This window comes from Perissodus microlepis, chromosome 18 (assembly GCF_051167445.1).
Source record: "Perissodus microlepis isolate ML-2025 ecotype Zambia chromosome 18, ASM5116744v1, whole genome shotgun sequence".
Taxonomy (NCBI): domain Eukaryota; kingdom Metazoa; phylum Chordata; class Actinopteri; order Cichliformes; family Cichlidae; genus Perissodus; species Perissodus microlepis.
The window spans coordinates 25,512,475-25,535,986 of NC_140478.1; the positions used below are offsets into that span (position 1 = coordinate 25,512,475).

Below are 23,512 nucleotides of genomic sequence, written 5' to 3' on the forward strand. Positions count from 1 at the left end.
ATACTGCTGCAGTGCCCTTTTAATTTTCTGTCTTGATTCTTTATTCATTACTGTGGCATAAAAAGCACAAGTGTAGGCATTATTATTTCAAACTTATGATCATTTATGCAGAGGTTACATAAAAACCAAAAACTCCCAGGAAGTGTCTGGACTCAGCACATCTCTGCTCCTCTACCCACATTTTAAAATTCTCATGAGACACCAGATTTAAGATGACAGCTCAGCCGGCGCTCCATTCATATAACATGAACACATTTCACCAGTCGTCTTATATTCTTATCCTCCTTACTCGGCTTTGTTATAAAAAGAAATTAATCATATAAAAGGAGTTTTACGGTTTTCTTTAATCCCCACAGTGAATAAAAGACAGAGGACACACTTCACATCGGTAAAAATAAGAACATTCACAATATATCTAATTTTAGCTAATATGCAGACAGCAAATGACAGAAGTAATACATATAATCACTATTATTATTATTTTTAACGAAATGTACAATTCAATAACCTGCAAAAATCCATGCAGCATTTGGATGTTATTTCACCACTGATTAAAAAAAAGGTGTGTTAGCTGTGTTAGCAAAACCACTTTTTTTCATCATAGTGTCATTTTACATTCTATGCAACTTAAACACGCAAAGTTACACACTTCACAAGGACACTTAACCTGGACACGAAAAACAAACATGTGTCAGGACACAAAAAAAACTGTAAGACATGCACAGAGGAAAGGAGATGACATAATTATAATGTCATAATAAACTTTTCAATGCAAAAAAGCACTTCAAGAGTTTGAAATGGCAACAAGTACGATAATTAGGAGGGAATAAATAATGTGCTACATAAAGAAACAATCAAAAGTTTTGTCAAATTGTAACTAAATTCCAAACTGTAATTACTTCACAGCAGGACACCCAGAAAAATAATGACTGTATTTTAAAACTGTGACGAATAATCAAATTCACGTCTTTGTTCTGCAAATGTCGAGACTCAAATGTTTTAATCAGGACTTCGGTTTGCTTTTAACTTCAACATTTGCCCCTAATTTTTATTTACACTGATCAGCCACAACATTAAAAACGCTGACAGGTGAAATTAATTACACTTATCATCTTGTCAACAACGCAGTGTTCCGCTTAGAAAACTTACATTCTGTCATATGCCATAGTTACTGATACATTGTCATTTATAGGCATGTGCTAGTGTGTCTGCATTGCTCTTCCCTGTAAAACTGACCTGGTCATGTAGGACTAGTGCTAATAAATTCTAAGCTGGGAAAGCAAGAGTAGGGGTACCTACTCGAGACAAAAACTGCCCAGAAACCGATCAAGGAAGGAACATAAAAATGAGCCCAATGTGGTGATCCAGCCCCCAAACTTCTGCAGCATGTGTTAGATGCCCTACAACACACCCAGTCTACAGGATGACCTACGCATATGATCAGAGCTGTTTTTGCTACAGAAAGGGGGACGGCTCAATATTTAGCAGCCAGTCTAAATGTTGTAGCTGATCTGTGTTTTCATTCGAGTGCAGACTTTTCTTTGGATTTAACGACAGTTTATACTTTTTCAAATTAAACAGCACTGCTCAGAACATGACTTGAGGTCATTTAAGGTATACTTTAAGGTCTGGATGAGAACAAAAGGGGTAAAATAGTTCAAAATTTTAGGACACAAAAAATAGTTGAGCAAATCAATTCCATTCTCATATCTGTACAGTAAATATGAAGCTTCAGGCCCCCGACTTAAAGCTGCAAACAAGGGAAAACCACTTCATAGCTGGCCAACTAGTAATGATTATGTAAAAGAGCGTTTTTGTAAACAAATAAGATATAAAACATTTTAATAGGAGAAATTCAGAGATGCTATTCGGTGGATTTTGTTACCTTTTATGACCCATTTTCATTTTGTATTCTAAGGTAACCTACTGTAACCTGTTGCTGGCTGTATATTTAGCTGGCAGATATGAATGCTCATATTTTCTTTAAAAAACAAAAAAAAGCTCTTGCATTTGAAAAAAAGAACTTCTGGAAATAAAGCTACCTTATTATCTGCCTGCATCTCAGCCCAGTCTTTTATTCAGTCCCCTTCCTGCGAGCCACAGATGATTCATGAGAGCCCATAAGAGGATGTATTCTTCATAATATACTGTATAATGCATCCTTGGGTTTTCATCCAGTGTGCTCCAGCTGAGAACAATGCAGTGTCTGTTGCTCAGGAAAAAACCAACTATGTGGCCTGCAGCAGCAGAAAAAAAACGACTGCACACAAACGAGTGCATCAACAAAAAACAAACAAACAAACAAACAAACAAACATACAAACAAAAAAGGCATCAAATTAAATTAAATTAAAAACATGCCACAAAAGGAGGATTGGAGATAAACAGAAAAAAACAGCACTCTTCTTCCACTTGTGAGAAAACAAACAAAAAGCCTTCAAATAATTAATCAAAAAACCCTAAAAACACGTCAAACGTGTCTCACAGCAAGTCTCAGTTTCTTGTATTGATGTGAAGCACTTTACAATGTAGGTTGAAAACTACAGCAGAAATGCAACCGCCTGTTGGAGAGCTGCCAGATGACTGCCCAATTGCGGGCTGAGCGAGATGTATAAAACACGTATGTTAAATGTTTAACATGCATGGCCTACTGTACCTATCCACGCTTCAGTGTCTGTGGCTGTTTTTTCCCCACGGGAAAGAGAAGAAGTATGATTTCCAACTCTGCCAGCCCAGATTTCATTTTCATGCTCTAATACTTCACGTACACGTGGAGGACACTTTGATCCACTGCTACCCGTCGTGCTGGGATTCCAAACACCTCTTGAACACGCGCCATCCCCGAGGAAATCTGACCACTGACCCCACCTGTGTTACGGCCGTCTCCTATCCGCTGAGCTACACCGGGAGGAATTTAAAGCAGCGCGGTTTTACATTTTGCCGATGTGCTCATCAGCTGGGCTGACTTATAACGAGTGACAAGGTGACAACAGTTTTAAGTAGAGATGCAGAGCTTTCGCTGTGCTCTCTTGGACTGAAACATACTGTTGTTTTCAGAAGTGCATCAGATACACAAGAACGCAGAAAGCTTGATTTTACTGATGCGCTAAAACTGCCCTAAAATTGACAATAAAATCCACATGCCAGCTTTTTCCACAGCTTTCAATCACAGAAGACTGTCTTCATCAGGGGAAGGCTTTGCTCAGCTGTCATACAGATCAAGCAGTTGAAGTGTAATCTCAATAGGATTTCTTATAAGCCTGCAAGAAAGTTCTGTCTAGACCATGGAAATAATGGTTAGACCCTATTACTGTAACTTTCGTTCAAAACTTAAACTACTTTGTTAGTTTTTGACTGATTTAGGGATTCAAATAAATAAGCTTGAACACAAAAAATTGTAACAAAAAGCAGTTTTCACGCATGGACTGCTGCACAGAACCTTTCTAGGACTAACCCAACAAAGGTGGAGGTGAGACTGCAAATGTCTAATGCAATTAAATCAGCCATTAGCTGGTCTTTAACCCGCCAGCTCACTTGTACAAAGGCTGTATGACGTGTGCCGATGTGAGAGCAGAGCATCTAATATTACATGCAGTGAGTGCATCATGTGTAATGCCTCTAGGAAGTCGTATTTAGGCAGCTCCCTCACCTAAACAACACAGAGTATTTCCAGGATGGCGAACGCATCTAAAACGGACTATTTCCTGCTGTGCGATAGATATGAGGAAAGACAACTGTGGAAAATATCCCAACCTGATTCTCACAAAATTGTCCAAAGTGCATGTGTGAAAACGGCTTCAGGCAAACAACACTGACAGAGAGAGTCTAGAAAACTGTTACAAAGTAAACTGTTAGAGGTGGAGTCTGAAAGTCCATTAGTGTACCTCTTCAAAGTAGAAAACTCTGAAAAAAGAAAAACCTTTAAAAGTACTTTGTGGAGTTTGTGACCTCTAATATTGCTGATATTGAATGTTTGTTTGTTTCTTTTTTTCTACGAGTGGCTCCACATTTTGTTTGTCACAAAACGGGGCTATGAGAGTGTTTTTTGAGTAGGGAATCCATTCATTGTAGCTGTTAAACCTCAAGGATACGCACAATGATTTCTGAATGTAAATCTAAATGTTCTTTATTGATTAAAAAAAAACTCCACAAGGTGCCTTTAATCTTGATGTACATCCAATACCTTTGTTTTTCAAGGTCTCCAGCTACATCTTATGGGCCTTAAAAGCAGCTTAGATGTTTGGGGGGGGGAGATGCTATAAGGCCAACAAGTTGAGATCAAAAATGAGTTTTTTTATATGGTCATTGCATTGTTACAATTGTTTTTCCTACTTACTATCCGAATACATGTATGCAAGTTATAGCTGCCTTGACGTTTTAGCAACATTAAGCACCTTCTTAATCGTTCCTGTGCCATCAGCAAGTACATTCAGACACCCATGTTCTATGTTTTTACGGGTCTAGAAGGGTTCTCACACAAGATTACTAGGTTACAAATAACTTACAGAGAATCTGAAGCACTGAATTTCAATGTGTAGGTGGTACCTGGTTTCAAATGAAATGCAGTGAGTGCAGAGTTGCAGAAACTCTGCTGATATGTAAAAATGTTAAATTTTCACCCCCATTTTTCTTTTAAGTGAAAGTATTAGAAAAAGCTACAAATGGACCTTAAAAAAATCTAATGGATTTCATGCTTATGTTCAGTCAAGTTTTAACCTGTAAACTTGACCTGCAAATTACCACATCAGTGCTCACAGACAAACAGCATAGCCTCCGTGTGTTGTTAGGCATTGATTTGCAGCAATTCTGAGACTCTGGATCTCAGCTGCAATCACCAGGGAGTGTTTGCATCGAGCAGTCTGTATTTAAAGTCTTTGAGTCGTTCCAGTCCTCCCCTCTGGGCCACCGCTCTGACCAGGACACTAATCACAGCCTCAGGAGGGGCAGTCTTGGTCACATCCACAGCTACCAGCCAGCATACACACCTCACCACTTCACTGATTATTCTTCACCGTCCTGGAAGAGATGTATTCAGATGTAATGGCCCGAGCCAAGACACACGCACGCTCCACCCAGAGACAAATGGGAAGATGCGTTCACGCAGCAAAGCTTTACACAAAGAGGCACAAAGCTGGATGAGAGTACGAGAGAGAGCATCTTCCTTTGTGTCTATACGATGAACTGCAGAGTATGTTGCAGGCACAATGATAACAGAATACAATTAACTTCAAATGGTTTCACTGCACATATAAATCTCTCTCTCCGCAGGGTCACAAATGACTTAACTCCTTCCGTAAAGACGAAGCTTCTAATTGCACATTGTTCTGTGCGCTGTGATACTCACACTGTCGATTGGCACACTGTTCAACAGAATTAACAATTTATCTCCGCGGGAATACATTAGCAAACTATCAGGACATCAGGCCAACACCGCAACGTGTCTTAATCGTCAATTTCACAGCATTATAAAAAGAAACAAAATTACATAAAGAGGACATCTTTAAGTTGCGTGTATGACCACACAGAAGCAAAAAAGCTGATTTACATCTCCACCTCTGGTTTACCTTCAAGTTTGACTGCAATCTGCTAGTGCTGTCTTTTTCTCGTGACCTTGTTTTGAAGCGTCTTTGAACAGAACGGAATAAAATTGAATCTGACAGAGCATCTGCCTTCACCACTCGCTCAGTCAGAGATGAAGGCCTGAATGATACTTGTTATAGATTAATTACAGCCTGACAGAAGACAGACACGCAGAGGAAACAAAGTGGACGAGCTCGTCAGACGTCCAAGCTGATGCGACTCGCCTCCACGGCGGCAGCTAAGCGCTTCTTCTGCTACAGCCTTGAGAGAAAATGTAAATTCGGCCTCTGTGATGTGTAGAGAATACGGAAATCTGAGCCACTGAGGTCACTGCGAGTTGACGGACGCTTGTTTCTTCTCCTTTTTTTAAAGTTCAAACCATCCTTTGCTAGACTCACAGAGCAGCGAGCGGATCGATTAGTCAGTGCAGAGCAGCAGGCCTCAGCTCTAAAATTCAGGAGAGGGCTTTAAATTCAAAAAAGCAGATGTGTCATTGCTGTTCACGTTGGACAAACTTTTATTTAATTTTTTTTCTTTTTTTTGTATGAGGCTCCATGTGTACCCAACCAGGACTTTATTAATAGATATGGGCTGGAATTTGGGCAAAAATGGCTGTGTGTTGGTTAGTGTAACTGCAGAGATTCATTTTGTCTCTGTGGATGATAGTTATGATGATGATGATGATAATGATGCTTCCATGCTGCTTCAGCCAGGGTCACGACAGCTGCCACGGTGGGTTGAAGAACTTGATGGCATGAGACTTTGCCCACTTGGCAAAAACGGACTTCTCCGTGATGAAACGGTGTCCTCCATATGGGGCACTCTCATGCAGGAGATACTCAGCACACTCGTCTCGGCTGCCCGCCTCGTAATAATGGTAGGGAACTTTTTTGTAATCCTCTGTCCTAAAAAGAAGAAGAAGAAGAAGATTATTTACACATTGTTTTAAAAAACTTTCGTCTACAATTGTTTGGGAGTGGCACTATACCTTCTCTGCACATGTACAGACCATCTCTGCTATATCTCCCTGACTTTGTCTCCAAACGGCTCAACCTGAGCTGTCTGTCTAATAAACTCATTTCTAATCTTGTCTATCCTGGTCACACTCAGTGAAAACCATAACATCTTTAACTTTGCCACCTCCAGCTTCGCCTTCTGTCTTTTTGTTAGTGCCACTGTCTCCAATCCATAGCAGTTCTCACTACAGTCTTTTCTTTCAGTCACAATTTACTCCTGACACTCATCTTCATCCGCTCCACCCTGTCTGCACTCTCTTCTTCTTCTTTCCAGTGTCCATTGGTTCAGATGGTTAACCTTGGATATTTAAACTCATCTACTTTCACTACCTCTACTCCTTGCAGCTCCACCTTTACACCCGTCTCCCTGCCATTCACAAGTATGTATTCTGTCTTGCTTCTACTGACTTTCATTCCTCTTCTCTACAGAGCGTACCTCCACTGCTCCAGGCTCTCTTCTATCTCCTTCCTACTTTCACTACAGATCACAATGTCTTCTGTGCACTGAATAGTCCAGAGACTCCAGTCAACCTGCCCATCACAAAGCAAGAAAATGCTCAGAGCCAATGTAATTCCACCTTGAACTGTTATGTCACTCCTACTGCAAGCCTTACCACTGTCTTGCTGTCCTCATACATGCGCTTCTCTGCCACTCCTGACTTCCTCATGCAGTACCACAGTTCCTACAAAGGCACAGTGCTGCTTCTGACCCTCTCTATACTTCTCCATTAACACTCTCAAAGCAAATATCACATTTACAGTGCTCTTTTTCGGCATGAAGCCATGCTGCTGCTCACTGATCGTCAGCTGTTTTCTCAGTCTAGCTTCAACAACTCTTTCCTATATCATCATGATATGGGTTATCAGCTTTATACCTCTGTAGTTACTACAGCTCTGCACATGACACTTGTTGTTGAAAATCAGTACCAATACACTTCTCTTTTCTTCGGGCATTCTCCAACAGTCTGGTTAAAAAGTCCACTGCCCTCTCTCCTAGACATCTCCATACCCTCCACAGGTATGTCACACCCATATCAGCTGCTTTCCACTCTTCACATCTGCCCTCACTTCCTCCTTCCTAATTCTCAGCACTTCCTGATTGACCAATTTTCCTCTTCCCGCTCTCATTTTCTTCATCCATGAGCTCCTCAAAGCACTCGTTCCATTTTCTCAGTACACCCTCTTCACTTGGGGATGGCACTGCATATGTGGGAAAAAAGCTATTAAAAAAATTCAGCCCACTCCTCATCTGTGTCTGAGATCAGCTTGAGGCTTCATTAGCCACCACACATATTACATTGGAATTTCCAGCTGACCTATCAGTGGTTCAGTTGCACTGTGAGTACTGTGGGCGGTAGGTTTTGACAAGGAAGAAGAATGAGTGTGTTAAAAAAAACATGATATCTCTAGTTCTGCTGTATCAATTCTGATGTTGGAGAAATGCACCGACATAGCATACAAAAGTCTAACAAAAGTGTATACGGTGGTAGTATAGTATTAAAAATTGAGTAAACTAACTGCACTGTAGCCAGGTAACCTTACCTTTATGAACATTTATGAAACTGTGATGAAGGCACCATGTGTGTATCAATTATTTGGAATTGAAATACTGACATCTTGTTATTAATATGAAAATGCTTGGGGTCCTAATCTTGCTTTTCAATTTAACTGATGTATTGATGGGACATGTTCAGCTTTGTGTAACGTCAATCTGTCTGCCTTTGAATTATCCATTAAGTACAAATCTTTTTGTTTACTTTTTTACACTTTGGTAACAGATTGTTCACCTCTGTACACCTTTGAATGTTGATTTAACCCTAACCGGAGAATAATGTTCCTCAATGTAAAATCTGGAGAAATCTATTGGTTGCTCATGATCTTTGGACCCTCACAGCAGAGCATTAAAAACAGGCGTGATTCTGCCCCATATCTCATACATAAATTTTAGTCCAGAGCACGAGATGTTCATGTTTTCCAAAATAAATCGAAATTTCAATTCATCTGACCCCAGAGCAGTTTTCCACTTTTATGTTTTTTGACTCCAAGAGAAAAAGGAGTATTTGGCTTGTTATCAGTGTTCAGTTCAAAAGTCTGATGTTATGGGAACATCACAGACTTGGCGGCTTATACATCTGAAAAGACACCATTAATGCTGAAAGGTACATACAGGTACATACTTCTTGCAGTCCAGATATTTCACCAATTGAAAACATTTGGAGCATCATAAAACAAAAAACATGACAAATGTAACCCATGACTTTTGAGCAGCCAAGAATGGGACAACATTCCTCTCCCAGAATTTGAACGCTTAATATGTTCTCTATTGTGAGTAAAATATAGGTTCATGGGTTTGTAAATCATTACATTCTGTTTTTCATTTTATACAGTATTCCAGCTGTTTGGGAATTGGGTTTGTACATATGCTAAGCTATTTTCTTTATCCAGGTGTGCACATGTTTGTCAGGGAACATTTTTAATTTGCTATGGCAGACACTGATGCCAGCCTGCTCCTGTTTCAACATGGCAAATCCCACAGGCACAAATCGAGGTCAGTAAAGAAAAGGTTTTCTCAGTTGGATGAATTGGAATAGGATCTCCAGGCCAGAGTTCATCACTCTACATCCTGTTAATGCTGTCGTGTATAAATGGGAGCAAATCCCTGCATAAAGTCTCAAAAATTGTGAAAAAGCTGCCCCGCAAAGTAGAGACTGTTATAGTAGTAGAACATTTGTCTAATGTCTATCCATCCAGTTATCCAGCCAGCTTTTTAACTGCTTATCCAACTAAGGTCACAGCTCACAAAGCTATCCCAGCTCTCACAGATACAAGGTACATCCTGGACAGGTTGCTAGTTCATCGCTGGGCTAACTCAGAGAGACAGGCATTCACAGCTAGGACCAATTTAGATTCATCACTTAACATAACATGCATGTGTGTAACCATAGCACCCTGAGAAAATGTGTTTGCACTAGTCACTCAGGTTTAAAAAAAAACATATTGGTATTTATTTTTCTACTACATATCAAATTAAAACCATGACTGATGTTTGAGTATTCGCATATTGTTAAATATATACATATTGATGAATATATATTGTTAAAATTTTCAATCTTCTCTTTCTCACAGTTAAGAATACATTTAGTGTTCTTGGTTTTGGCTTAAAATAAATAAAAATCTAAAGTAAGAAAACAAATTAAATTATTAAACCATTAAAACGAAGCTCCTTTGAGACGGTGTTCAGTAATTCGAGCGGATTCTGCCGCGAGCAAAGGCTTCTACTCGGCAGGTCTACCTTATTTGAAAAAAGGGGCTGCTGTCGGCGCCCGCATTTATTCAATAAATAGTCTTTTAACTAAACTCTGATTTACATCACAACAGATTCACTTCTATTCTGAGACAAAGTAAATCTGAAAACATGCAGCAAGCTCAGTAATGTACAGTAATGGATTTCACGATGCGTCGCTCGGTTTAGAGTTTGCATTCAAAAGAAGGGATCAATAAAAACAGAAGGAAGCTTGGAGCAATGGATAAGGTTCATTGTGCACTCTGCCACTGGTTTCTAATGGCGAGTGACAGCTTTATGAGAGGATGACTTGTGTAACAATTGCACTGAGAGAATGAACACAGAGAGAAGGGAAACAGCCATCACGGCAGCCAGTGGCTCCACAGCGGGAAAGCGACCGTGGCTGTCTGCCAGCTTACAGTAATACAAAGCCCAATCACTGCCTCTCCTCTGTGTCACACAGTGTGCACCAGTGTTGACAAATAAATTCAATTTCACCCTCTCTGCAGCACCTGTTGAAGCACCACTGCCACAGAACCACTGGGGTCAATCCTAACTAAAACCATAAATATTGCCACACAAAAGTTTCCTTCTCCTTGTTGTTCTGGAGCATCCAGCTGACAAAAGCACTTTGCGTGACTCTAAACTGTCAATTCAGAAACTTGGTGAAACACAATATATTCCTGTCCTATGCAGGATGGAGGGAAATAAATGAGAGAGGCAGGGAGAGAAAACTGGCCCTTAACTGCCTCACTGAATCATAAAATCCTCCGTGCTGGTTGAATTATCGCTTCGCTCTGCCATGTGTCTTTATTTCAGCTCCTGCTGTGCACAGGCAGCACAGAGAGGATAAAAGGCAGGATTTTCAGTGTGCATTAGGTAAAAGTGTTTGATTTGGGGGATAGAGAGAGCTCAGGTAGAGCTGCGAGAGGAGGCGAGATCATCAAGGCTGAGATGACTTGAGACTGAGCAGCCATGCCCAGAGCAAGAGCATCTTGTTTGTCATCCCTCCCATGGCCTTGCAGTCAGACAGTAATCACTCACCCCGGAGTCAGAGAGAAGACGACGGGCCCGATATACAAATAAAACTCGAAGCAGAGGAGGAATTGGGGTGCTGCAGCCCAGCCACCCACAGCCAAAGAGAGACTGCTGCCTGCTGGGTATTCTAGGCAGGGAAACATAATGGTATTCACGGCACAGAGAACCCAATATGGATTTCAGCATAGAAACTCAGCCATTAAATCCAAACTGAGGCATTGGAAATGTAACAGGACAGACCATGGTTATGGGAGGTTGTGATTGGCCGGCGCTGCGGTGAATGTGAATGGAGTTTTCAAAGTTTTGTAGGAACGCGTGCATTTTTCATGCAAGTATAGAGGAAGGAAGATGTGGGAGCGGGTAGCGAGAGTGTGACAGTTCATGTCTTACTTGCAATAGGTGTCATTTATCATGCCGTAGATATGGATCTCTTTGCACATGTCCATGGCGAGGATGAGCGTGAACCAGCCCGTGCTGAGGTAGGAGCCGGACTGGATCCTGCAACACACAAAGATAATGCACTGTAATATTCATTTGCATAAAAATCCTAATCATTTGCATTGAAATAAAAAAAAAACAAGCACAAAGTTTTAAGTATGCCATTTTTCAGCCCTTTGTACACTTCTCTCTTGTGTGATTGCAATTCAGCTGATCTGAGAATTATAATTATCCTAACAGATGTTCTTAGCGTAGGCTGCTCTGGATCTGAGCCTCAGCTCAAATGTATATATATCTACAGAACAGCAAGAAAGCTGGCAGATGCATAACCATATGTCAAGTTTCACATGAGAAATGTTTCTAATTTTAGAGACCAAATAAATATTATGTACGGTTGTAACATTCACAGTGGCTGTATATAAAAAGATTTGAAGGCTGAGAAATGCTTGATGTTGTTGATTAGCTTCATTCACAGCAGTCATCCCCTGTGAGTGAAGCAGGCCAGTCAATAACAACATGCATTATCCTTTCATCACCATCATCATCAGACCCGTAGTTTATGAGCTCTGACCCATCAAAGTTGTAAAAAAGAGAGCTTTGATCATTTTCAAACACAGAGCACACAGACTCAAGATTTTTTTTAAGAAACCTGATTAGTAACACCTGAAGCGGGTCATAAAATGTGCTTCCCTAGCCTCTTCCAGGCAGGGGCCCCCCACATACCCCGAGGGCCACTCTTCTCTGCAATGCAAAACACCAGCAGGAGCCTTAGACTGTGAGTAAATTAAATGCAGTGCACTGCATGACACCGATAATGATAAATGAAATGGGACATGACCACCGTGTAATGCAGCATCAATATGGAGAGGTGCAATGAAAATTCATTTAGAGCATCCAATTATACGACACCATCATTAAAATAAACAAATGAATAAATTAGGTCTGAAACTACAAATTATTTTCATTATTGTTCACTTCAGCTTATTTCTTTCTTAAAAACTGTCAGAAAACAGTGAAAGGTGTTTGTTATAGTTACGCACGTCCCGAGGAGGTGTGTTCAGATGGCTTGTTTTGTTTTACCAACAGCACAAAACCTTCAAGGACATTCAGTTCAATAACACATAGGACAAAGACGAGCTTAATGACGTTTAAAAAAAATTAAAAGCTGGAATTTTTAATTTAAAGATGACTAAAAAGACTTATTGTTAGCTTTCACAAGTGGATATTGTGATCAAGAAAAAATAATTCCAAAAACAATAAATGTAGAGTATGACAACAGAAAGGGAGATGTAGTGGTCTTGAACACACTTCTTTACCTTCTGTAAACCACAAAAAAAAGCACAACTTAATATGACAGTTGAGTTCCTTTAACATTGGTGTGCTTTGATTCTTGGTTATATTTCTGCTGTTGTTATATATCAGTTATATAACAACAGAAACTATAACAACAGTTATTTTTTATATGTGGGATGTAACGTCTGCACTTGTGATTTCTTCTTTATTGTGGTTATATTTATCCATCAGTTGCCACAAACACAAATGAATTCCCAAAAGGTCAGTAAAGACAACTACTGCTACTGCTATGAGCTTTCATAGTGTGGGCTCAAGATTAAGTTCAGATCATTTAGTTCTGGACAAATGACTTCTTTCTATTTCTGTTTAAAGAGGCTAAAGCTGCAGAGTTATTAATGTTAGTAGATCAGTATGTGTAAAAACAGACTTAGAAAACAAACAAATATTACATCCTTCTTGAATTAATTGAATTAATTCATTAAACCAGATTGTTTGTAGGATGTTAATTAAAGCCCTTTTTGTCTCCAAATTAAAATACAAATGCAAAACCTGCAAACAATGCCTAATATTGGATTCAATACTTTGAAGATACTGTTTCAGGGTTAGGACCATGGACAGCACTCTATTCCATTCACTAGACTTTAAAGCACACAGTGTGAACTACAGTAAAACTACTGTTGCTACATGCAAGAAGCCAGTACACAAAATGAGTCAGAAAATCTTGACAAACAGGAACTGTGCCAATTAAACTTCACAACCAAAACCAGCATTGTTCTGTAGTAAATACTGAGATAATCTTTTAAAAAGGGTTTCTTATGTGTTGCTTGTTTTCTGCAGATGATTTACAGTCTGATTTTTCCATGTGAGATAAAGGTTGTATCCAAAAGCATTCACTCATTCACGCTTCTCTATTTTCTGTGTAGTGAGCTGCAGAAGATGATATAGTGAGCTCCCGAGGAAATTAATATTTTGGCCACCACTTCGGTCATTTTCTCATCATTCAGTTGCAATACAAAATAATAGGTCATCTGCTAAATAAATAAATAAATAAATAAATAATTAATATGATATTTGTAATACATAAATATTGTGCAAAGCATATTCCCAGTTTGATAAATACAGTTTGTGGTGTGACGCACAGTTCTCTTTCTCTGGCAATAGATACTAAATTTTTAATAGTGCAAATAGTTAATGTTATGTTGCTAAGGTCCCTCACCAAGTATGGTTAGACCAAACAAGCAAACACAACAGCACAAGAGTATCTGATTTCTCATTGAATTCCTTTTAGAAGCAAGTCTCAGAACATTCCTCTGCACTTATTCTAATGCAGTTATTTTGAAGGATAACCAACAGTCACTGGGGCATAAAAAAACCCCTTTGGTCATTTTTGGTCATTTTTGATATATACACACTACCAGTTCTTTTTTTTACTACTTTCTACATTGTAGATACATTAACCATATGAAGCAACATATATGGGATTATGGAGCAAAGAAAAATATGACAAATAACTCTAAATATGGCTTATATTTTAGATTCCTGAAAGTAGCAATGCTTTGATTTGTTGATTGTGCTGCATACCCTTGGCCTTCGCTCAGTGAGCTTCATGATGCAGTAGTAGTAGTTTTCATGTCACAGGTGTACCTTGTCAGGGTTCATTTGGAATTTCTTACCTTCTTAATGGGATTAGAACCATCAGTTGTGTTGTGCAGAAGTCAGGTTGGTACACAGCTTACAGTCCTATTTGATCCTTGTTAGAATTCATATTAGGAACCAATAAGCTAGGTAAAGAGGAAGTCCATCATTACTTTAAGAACTGAAGGTCAGTCAAACTTTGAATGTGTCCCCAAGTGCAGTTGGAAAACCATCAAGCACTACGACAAAACTGGCTCACAAGAGGACCGCCCCAGGAAAAGAAGACCGAGAGTCACCAGCCTCAGAAATCACAAGTTAACAGCATCTCAGATTAGAGCTCAGATAAATGCCACACTGAGTTCCAGTAGCAGACACATCTCTACATAAACTGTTCAGAGGATTCTGCGCGAATCGGCCCTTTATGGTCAAACAGCCGCTAAGAAGCCACAACTAAGGAAAAGCAACAAGCAGAAGAGATTTGTTTGGGCCAAGAAACACTAGGACATTAGACCAGTGGAAATCTGTGCTTTGGTGTAATGAGTCCAAATTTGACTTCTTTGGTTCCACCTGTGGTGTCTTTGTTTGACGTAGAAAAGGTGAACGGATGGTCTCTACATGCATGGTTCCCACCGTCAAGCATGGAGAAGGTGTGATGGTGTGGAGGTGCTTTGTTGGGGATTTATTCAAAATTGAAGGCACACTGATCCAGCATGGCTACCACACAGCATCCTGCAGCGACACACAATCCCAATCATTTTGCGTTTAGTTGGACCATCATTTATTTTTCAACAGGACAATGACCCCGAACAAACCTTCAGGCTGTGTAAGGGCTATTTGACCAAGAAGGAGAGTGATGGTGCTGCGCTAGATGGCCTGGCCTCCACAGTCTCCTGACCTAAACCCAGTTGAGATGGTTTGGAATGAGATGGACCACAGAGTGACGACAAAAGGACCAACAAGTGCTCAGCATCTCTGAACTCCTTCAAGACAGTTGGAAAACCATTTCAGGTGACGACCTCATGAAGCTCATCGAGAGAATGCCAAGAGTGTGCAAAACAGTAATCAAAGCAAAGGGTGGCATTTTTTAAGAATCTAAAATATAAACATGTTTTGAGTTATTTCACACTTTTTTGTTTATCACATAATTCCATAAGTGTTCATTCATAATTGTGATGCCTTCAGTGAGACTCTAAAATGTAAATACTCATGAAAATAAAGAAAAACTTTTAATGAGAAGGTATGTCCAAATCTTCGACTGTTAGTGTATATGCATATAAAATAATCAAAATTAAATGTATGAATGCTGAATTAACTTAATTGTGTGTTTTAATGTTTGTCTCCATCTGCTCCATGGGCTACAGCTTAACAGCATAATAGCTCTCTCTGTTATGGCACCTCTGACGAAGCAATCAAAAACAGCAACACCGAGCAGATAATCAGAATCAACCCCTGACCACAGCAGAATGTAGGCTCATAGCCCAAATGCAATTTCTTTGCTGGCTTGAGAGCTCGGAGCTAACATCTGTCAAGGCAGCAGTTGAAAATGCATTGCATGATGAACAGTTTCAATTCAGCTCAACTGGGTTTTTTATATAGCGCCAACTCACAACAATAGTCATCTTAAGGTGCTTTATATTGCAAGGTAAAATCCTTCAGTTCTGATAGAAAACTCCAACAATCAAAGCCAATTCCATGTGAAAAAAAAAAACACTTTTGGAGTATCAGGGTGAGGTAAGACCAGTTTTTCATTGCTCTACTACTGCACAGTAGCCAAAAATGCACATCAGCCTGTTATTAACAGAAAGTTGGTGATCCAGTGCAATTTATTTGTCTGTAAATAATGTGTAAGTGAATGTTTTTAGATATTTTGCTTGGAGATATTTTCATAATAGTCGGTGCATAGCTGATGCTGAATAGTGTTTGTTTATTTTGTGAACGCTTATTATTAGATCATCACTGGCTCTCCCAGAAAATAATAGTGTCTTTGAGCATTAAAGTAAAGACAGCGTGCTTGCAGGCATTGTATTTTCGTTATGTGCTGAATTTGCCAATAATAATACAGTCCATGTATATGTGTGTAGCTTAGAACTTGTGTAGATTTCTTAGGTAGTTATTATTTTACAGGAAAATGTTGGATTTTTATTAGACATTTAATATTTTTTTCTAATAAGGGCATATATAAAGACAAACATCTGCAGAGAAAACACCATAAGGACAAAAGCCTCAGCCACGAAGCTCCTGGCAAACAGTTTTTGTGCTGATGTTAATCCAGAGGAATTCAAACATTAAGGTGTGGCTAGGGATGGGTATCGAAACCCGGTTCTTGTTGAGAACCGGTTCCCACTGTTTCAATTCCTTGGAATTGTTTGCCATTTTTGCAAACGATTCCCTTATCGATTCCAGTCGCCCCGAATGACGTCACCACGTTGCGGAGCGTCATTTACCCGGCAGGAAACACGGCGCCTAAGCGGCTCAAACGCTTTGGTTATACTTTACGAGAACGGATGACAACAGGGCGACTTGCAATACTTGCAAAGTAGATATTTCATTTAAGGGAGGAAACACTACGAATATGCAAAAGTATTTGCTCACAAAACACGTGATGACCTTAAATGAATGTCGTGTTTTTAATTCCGCTCCGGACTCGTGAATCCAGCAGCAGCGGTAACGTTTGCACGTCCTCTCCCGTTAATGCGGCAGGTAAATAATCATTCACATTATAAAGCATGTTCTCATAGCTGACGATGTTATACAGTGCTTAGGCATTGACCATCTGTTGTACACCACTTTTTTGAGGCATGTCAAGGTTTTTTAACTACAAAACATTCAGTTCCATTTTGACTTAAATAACATTAGATCCTTTAATAGGCATGCCTCCGTATAGATCGCAGAAAAGGGAAGAAATCTTTCTATTGTGTATGTACACTTATTATAAAATGAAAATTATAGTTTCTGTTGGGGGTTTTAAAAGGGTTCACAAAGTCTAAATTTCGGTTTGAATCTGAGGTTTGTGCACATGATGTAAAATCAAGGTGAAATACAGCGGCAGTACTTTCACTCACGGAGCTCACACAGCTGAACACACGATTGTATTGTTGCTGTTATCCAAAAGCCTCCTCGTAAAATAAACTTGAGCTGCCCAATAAACCTGTGGACTGTTTTTTTTAACTAGTTTATACCATCCTCATGAAAGACCAGTGAAAGAATTTAATCAGTTTGTGGAAAAACTCTAACATTTCTATTTAACACACCTTCTCACACCTATTCTTTTTCCATTTCCAAGGAATATATTACTCCCCTTTCTCATTACATCTGTCTTGTAACATATACAAAATGTTTTGCGAACTTGCCACCTTTTTAAAATTCACATGCAATCATGGATATAGATGTTAGTGATGATAGATGTATTAGTGATTGCGAGGGTGTTCAACTGACTGGGAAGGAATTTAAAAAATAAATAAACAAAAAGAACTAAAAGTGAGCTGCACATGATTTACATTACGGAACAGTTACTTAAACCACAACCTTTTATTAGAATATAGGGCCAGTGACTAATTTGTGAGGATAACATGTTTTTGTACCTCAACATTACTTCTAGTACAGACACACACACTTAGCCTTTGATACAACTGTTTTCATTTGCTTTAATCATGAGATTAATTCTGTGATATGAATCAAATCCTGCCTCAAGATAATACATAATGCGGTTACATAAGAAAAATCATTAAAACTCACCAGTGAAGAATGGTTTAAACTTTCATTTTTATAGAATCCAATTATGCCCAATAGCTTTGGTTCAGACTTTATAACAAATGCATCATCTAAATTTTGTATTCAGAAAAAGCAAAGGCGCACAAACACACAAGGGCATTTGGTTTGCAGTGACCTCCTTCAACATAGTCCAGAATCACTGCAAAATATTATGCAAACACATGCATCATTAAATGCAAGGGGGTCAAAATTTTAACATCAAAACATTTAACATTTACATACTGTGGGTTTCGCTATTTCAGTCACAACTGTGAGAGGTGGAGGGAGCAGGTGGATGTGTAGGGACACAACATGTAAGTCTTGAAAATTAAACAGTTTCTAGGATTAAACATGACAGCCACACAGTGCTCTCTGCTCATTATTAAGTACAATAATTGCTTTGAATTTTTCTGACTGGTTACTGTGAGCAATGCTCTGTGTCCTTGATGATAAAATTGCTTTTATTTTAGTTTCTGTAAGTTCTTGTTAGGTTGCTTGTGTTTTTCTGCTGCTGCTGCTGATCAGCAACTTTATTAACAACCAATTTTAACAAATTTCATCATCTGTCACACGATCGTGTGCCAGGTAAGTTATCTGGACACTTCATTTCACTCTCTGTATGTGTGTCACATTCTTCTTTTCATGTTATCTGGACAAACACAATAAATACAGCAGTTCTTTTGCTTGTTGGTAACATCAGACAAACAGTGGGAGCTTCCTGTGTGACGTTTGGATGTTTTTCCCCATGTCTGTGTGGGTTCTTCCTCCCACACGCTAAAGACAAACATGCTAGGTTAACTGATGATTCTAAATCTGTGTAAATTTTTGTTTGTTTCTCTGTATTAGTCCCATAACAAACTGGAAACCTTTGCAGGGTTTTCCTCGCCTCTTAAGTGGATGAACATGGATGGATGGGCTCATCTTCTAGCCATTACGTGAATGTTTTCTAGTACGCTTATGTTGAACAAAACCAGAAACCTGGTTGACTCAGCTCTATTTTAGTCATGCCAAAATGTATCTCAACTATAGTCTTAAATTATTCAAACAACTACCAGATAGATTACATTGACATTTCACATGTTCAGGGCGCCAAAAGGCTGAATGAAATGATGGCCTGACTTTTTCTCTAGTGTCATTATAAAGTAAAAAAAATTATACTGTGTTAACTTTAATAATGAGATCTTTCATGAATTTTTTAATCTTTATCTAACAGAGCTGGTATTAACAAGGATAAAACACAGATTAAACCATCAAGTGGATTTTGCAGGGTTTCCATCATAGTGCTAAAATGTCATATTAACTAATTTAGCTGTTGTAGTTTTTAAAACTTTAAAAAAAAGTTTTTAAAAGAAATTTTAAAAACAGGCAAATGTTTTAATTTAAAACTGTTTCATCTGTTTAGCTGATATCCATCCATTTATGGTGGGCTAGATGGTTCTTTACCATATGCGAACAATAATGATTTGGTGCTCTCTTGTCAGTACAGGTTGTAAAGTGAGAAATAAACTCCCAGTTGTCTTCCTCTGTAGGCCAACAAAGCTCTGCGTTTCCATCTGTGCTTTACAATTACCATTATGGCGGATTGATAGCAAAACAATTGAGTGTAAAATTAAATTTACGAGGCTAAAACACATTTAAAATCATATGATAACCTCAATATCCTCTAGTGTCTACTTCAAAAACACCAACATTTTATTTTATTTTTCGGATTGGAGTTAGAATGTTTGTGTTTGTATTTTAACAACATGATGAACTATCAGGACCAAGAGAGGACAAAGAAAGAACCCATTAAATTTAGGTATGAATCCACTTCTTTGAAAATGCAAACAAGGGAAAAGAGCTTTGTAAAAAAGTGTGCTCTCTGAGTGACTCTCTAGTGAATTCATTAGGTGGTTAAATGAGAAGCCGAACACTCAAATCACCAGTATCTTACAAAGCCAGAGTCTGGGTACAAACGAGCCAAAATAAATCCAGAAACCAATCAGAGATTAAACTAAAGAGTTAATAAAAAATGTGAACAGAAAGTAGTTTGTTTTTTGAGGTTTAGTGGTACAACAAAACCCTCATAAACACATAGACAGTGGGGTTGTGGGGAGGTGAAAATAAAAAAAAATGCAATTTGCTGTAATAAAGGAGTGGAGGAGCACAGAAGGGAAATGGCACATTATCACTGATACACAGCTCGGCAGCTCTCAGCTGTCAGAGTTGTCAACACATCACTATTACCCTGCATTATTCATTAGTAATTTGCCACTCTTGCGGCACACACGCAGACAGAGACGAATACAGGCACACATACACCACGTCCCAGTTGAGAGCTGGATGTCCTGGAGCAAAAAGGCAGTCAGGAATAAATAAAGGGGGTGGGATCCGCTGACCCGATGGCTAACATTTCAAAGCAGATGTCTGGCAGTGAAGACGTGCCGAGAACGACTGAATTCAGGGTCTACAACCAGTAATGTGTTTACCTGTGACAATTATAATGGGACAAAAGAGCAGAAAAGATGCTGTTATTGTGTGGCCAATTTAAGAGAGATAAGACACGGTGTGAAGCTGCTTTGGCAGGCAACAAATAACATCCAGAGCCGGAGGACAGAGAGAATGCAATTTGCTTGTTTTGTTAAAGCAGAAAAATTTCGTCTTTTACTCAAAGACGGCAAACAAAATGTGTCTGGCTCGACACTGCCTGGCTTTTTAAGCAGTTTTTAAAGCTACTGAGACATCTTTCTTGAAAAATAAAACAATAAATTGGGTTTGGGCATGAACCATGGGGATTAAAAAAATAAATAAAAAATGTGCATAAAAAGCTCAGATAAATCCCTCTTTTTGTTGCTCTCCAACACAGACCTGAGACAAGTGAGGCGAGAGCGATTGGGACTGACATGCTAGGATACTGCCATGCTACTGGCACTGCGAAATGAAGGGTGTTTGAGAAATGAAGTCAGATGCTCTGAGCGGGGTCTAAGTAAATAATCCCCTAAGTCGGACTGATCTGGAGCTTGTTGTGCTTTACCTGCCGAGCGCCAGGGGCTAAGGAGCGGTGGAGAACTGCCCAGGATCAGTGAGAGACTCCTTTACCTACGACTCTGTTCAATAACTCACACTTGACATTCACAGCAAGAGAGCTGTCCACGTGTGCAAGAAACTCTGCACTGACGACTGATTCAGTCGAGCCATGCTATCTAATGCCTCTGCAAGCTGCACAAATATGACATGACACCTGTCAGAAGTGCTTAGTGGAATAAAACTCAGCTCTATTGTAAAAACTTGATCCTTACTCGGAGAGGAAATCCTTTTGACTCTGAAAACTGTTTTACAGTTGGCAAAAATAAATGATGTAATATCAGGCAAATGCACATATTCACATAATCGCCTGGCTGGGTGTCACTCTTTGACTGCATGTTTAAAAGAACACCTGCTCTCATTATGCACGACCCACTGCTGATATAACTGCCTTTGGCAGCTCATAAATCATGACTCAAGATACAAAGAAATGTAATGGAATTTATTAAGGTCATTTACCTTCTTACTCAGTTAGATTATTGCATTGATTCAACTCTTGTGCCTAAATGTATAGCTGTATCCTGCAGGTTAGTTTAGGGTAGTTAGCTTAGGCCAGAGGTTTCCAGGGATGTCTTCAACTGGTTGTTGGGGTGTTTTCCGTGACCAGGTGGCAAGTAGCTGCTTGAGGTTGCTGGCTGATACCAGGTGAAAGTTGCTGCACCAAAAACTTCCTTGATATTGCTTTGCTAACTAGAAGATACCGACTGCAAACACTCACCATTTGCTCTCCAAGTTACAGTGAAACTTGGAAAAATTATGATGCAAACCAGAAATTGAGAACCTTTGTCCTCAAACTAAAGGTATGTCTTACCACAACAACAATGATTAGTTAATGGTGAATGGTCTCCACCATTAAAGTAGTGGTTTTTGTTGCCGTCTGCATGGTTTCACCATCATTTAGCGAGCAGTTTGCAAGTGTTTGCAGGAAGTCATCGCCTTTAATGTGAACTGCTAGTGACTGCAACAAAAACCCCTTTCACTAGCAACTGACGGTTACCAGGGGCCATTTAAAAGTAGAATGGGAGGCAGAGCCTTCAGTTTTCAGGCCCCTTTTCTGTGGAACCAGCTTCCTGTTTGGATTCGGGAGACCGACACTATCTCTACATTTAAGATTAGGCTTAAAACTTTCCTTTTTGCTAAAGCATATAGTTAGGGCTGGACCAGGTGAGCCTGAATCCTCCCTTAGTTGTGCTGCAATAGACGTAGGCTGCCGGGGGATTCCCATGATGCACTGAGTTTTTCCTTTCCAGTCACATTTCTCACTCACTATGTGTTAATAGACCTCTCTGCATTGAATCATATCTGTTATTAACCTCTGTCTCTCTTCCACAGCATGTCTTTATCCTGTCTTCCTTCTCTCACCCCAACCGGTTGTAACAGATGGCCCCGCCCCTCCCTGAGCCTGGTTCTGCTGGAGGTTTCTTCCTGTTAAAAGGGAGTTTTTCCTTCCCACTGTCGCCAAAGTGCTTGCTCATAGGCGGTCATATGATTGTTGGGCTTTTCTCTGTATCTATTATTGTACGATCTACTGCGCAATATAAAGCGCCTTGAGGCGACTGTTGTTGTGATTTGGCATGACAAAAATAAAATTGAATTGAACTGAACTTACCAAACTTTGGGCCCCTACAGCTTTTGCAATTAATTCCATAGTGACCAGTCGGATACTAAACATTTCTTCCCATATGATTAGCAATTATCAGATGACCGGTCTCTAGGTCTGTTTGCCTGTGTCTTAGCACAAAATTAAACTAATCTTGTATTAGTTTGCAGCACAACCCTACATCCTCACTTTGGGTCTGCATCATCTGAAGAAAATAAAGAATGTCATGATGATGGTGTCAAAAGAATGGTAAGGGAATCAAAATGGACAGGTGAAAGGATATCATATACCTGAAAACTAGTTTAACTATTGGTTGGTGGATGGAAATAAAATTATTATTTTAGTTAGTATCAGATGTGATTTAAAACCTAGTCTCTGTAGCTGACACCTTGTAAGATAAAAATATCTAAGATAAAAAGTCTAACCAGTCTTTTCTTGTTTTGTAATTAATGTTAGGTCTTTTTATTATGACTGAGTGCACCATGTGGATATCCAAGGACATTTCAAGAAGTTATGTAAGAAGTTAAAAACATGTTATCAATTTGAAAAAACATGGAATTTTTGTGAACATAAAGTGTACTAACCATAAAGTGCAATTTAAAAATAGTTTCACAAATTCTATTTTAGTAGGTTCACTTTCTCTGTCACACCAACACTCCCCATGCCATCTTTCTTTCGAGATTCAGCAGGAACAACACCCCGAGGCAGGACTCTCAGGCAGAATAGGTAAACATAAAAATCACTTTTTATTTAGGTTGGAAGTCCATGAGCTGCAAAAATCCACAAGGAAAGCAACTAGAATCCAAAAAATCCAAGA

The 23,512-nt window shown here is 39.3% G+C and overlaps 1 protein-coding gene across 1 annotated transcript in view; it reads right to left on the bottom strand.

The window, feature by feature from the left end:
- Window positions 1-325: 325 nt before the first annotated feature.
- st6galnac3 (ST6 (alpha-N-acetyl-neuraminyl-2,3-beta-galactosyl-1,3)-N-acetylgalactosaminide alpha-2,6-sialyltransferase 3) overlaps window positions 326-23,512 on the bottom strand; it is a 101,745-nt gene continuing 78,558 nt past the window's right edge. The window contains exons 4-5 of the mRNA XM_084913402.1: window positions 11,307-11,414; window positions 326-6,484 (exon numbers count right to left, since the gene is read on the bottom strand). Of these exons, the coding sequence (XP_084769528.1) occupies window positions 6,295-6,484; window positions 11,307-11,414 (298 nt within the window). The 3' untranslated portion in view covers window positions 326-6,294. The remainder of the gene's footprint in view (window positions 6,485-11,306; window positions 11,415-23,512) is intronic.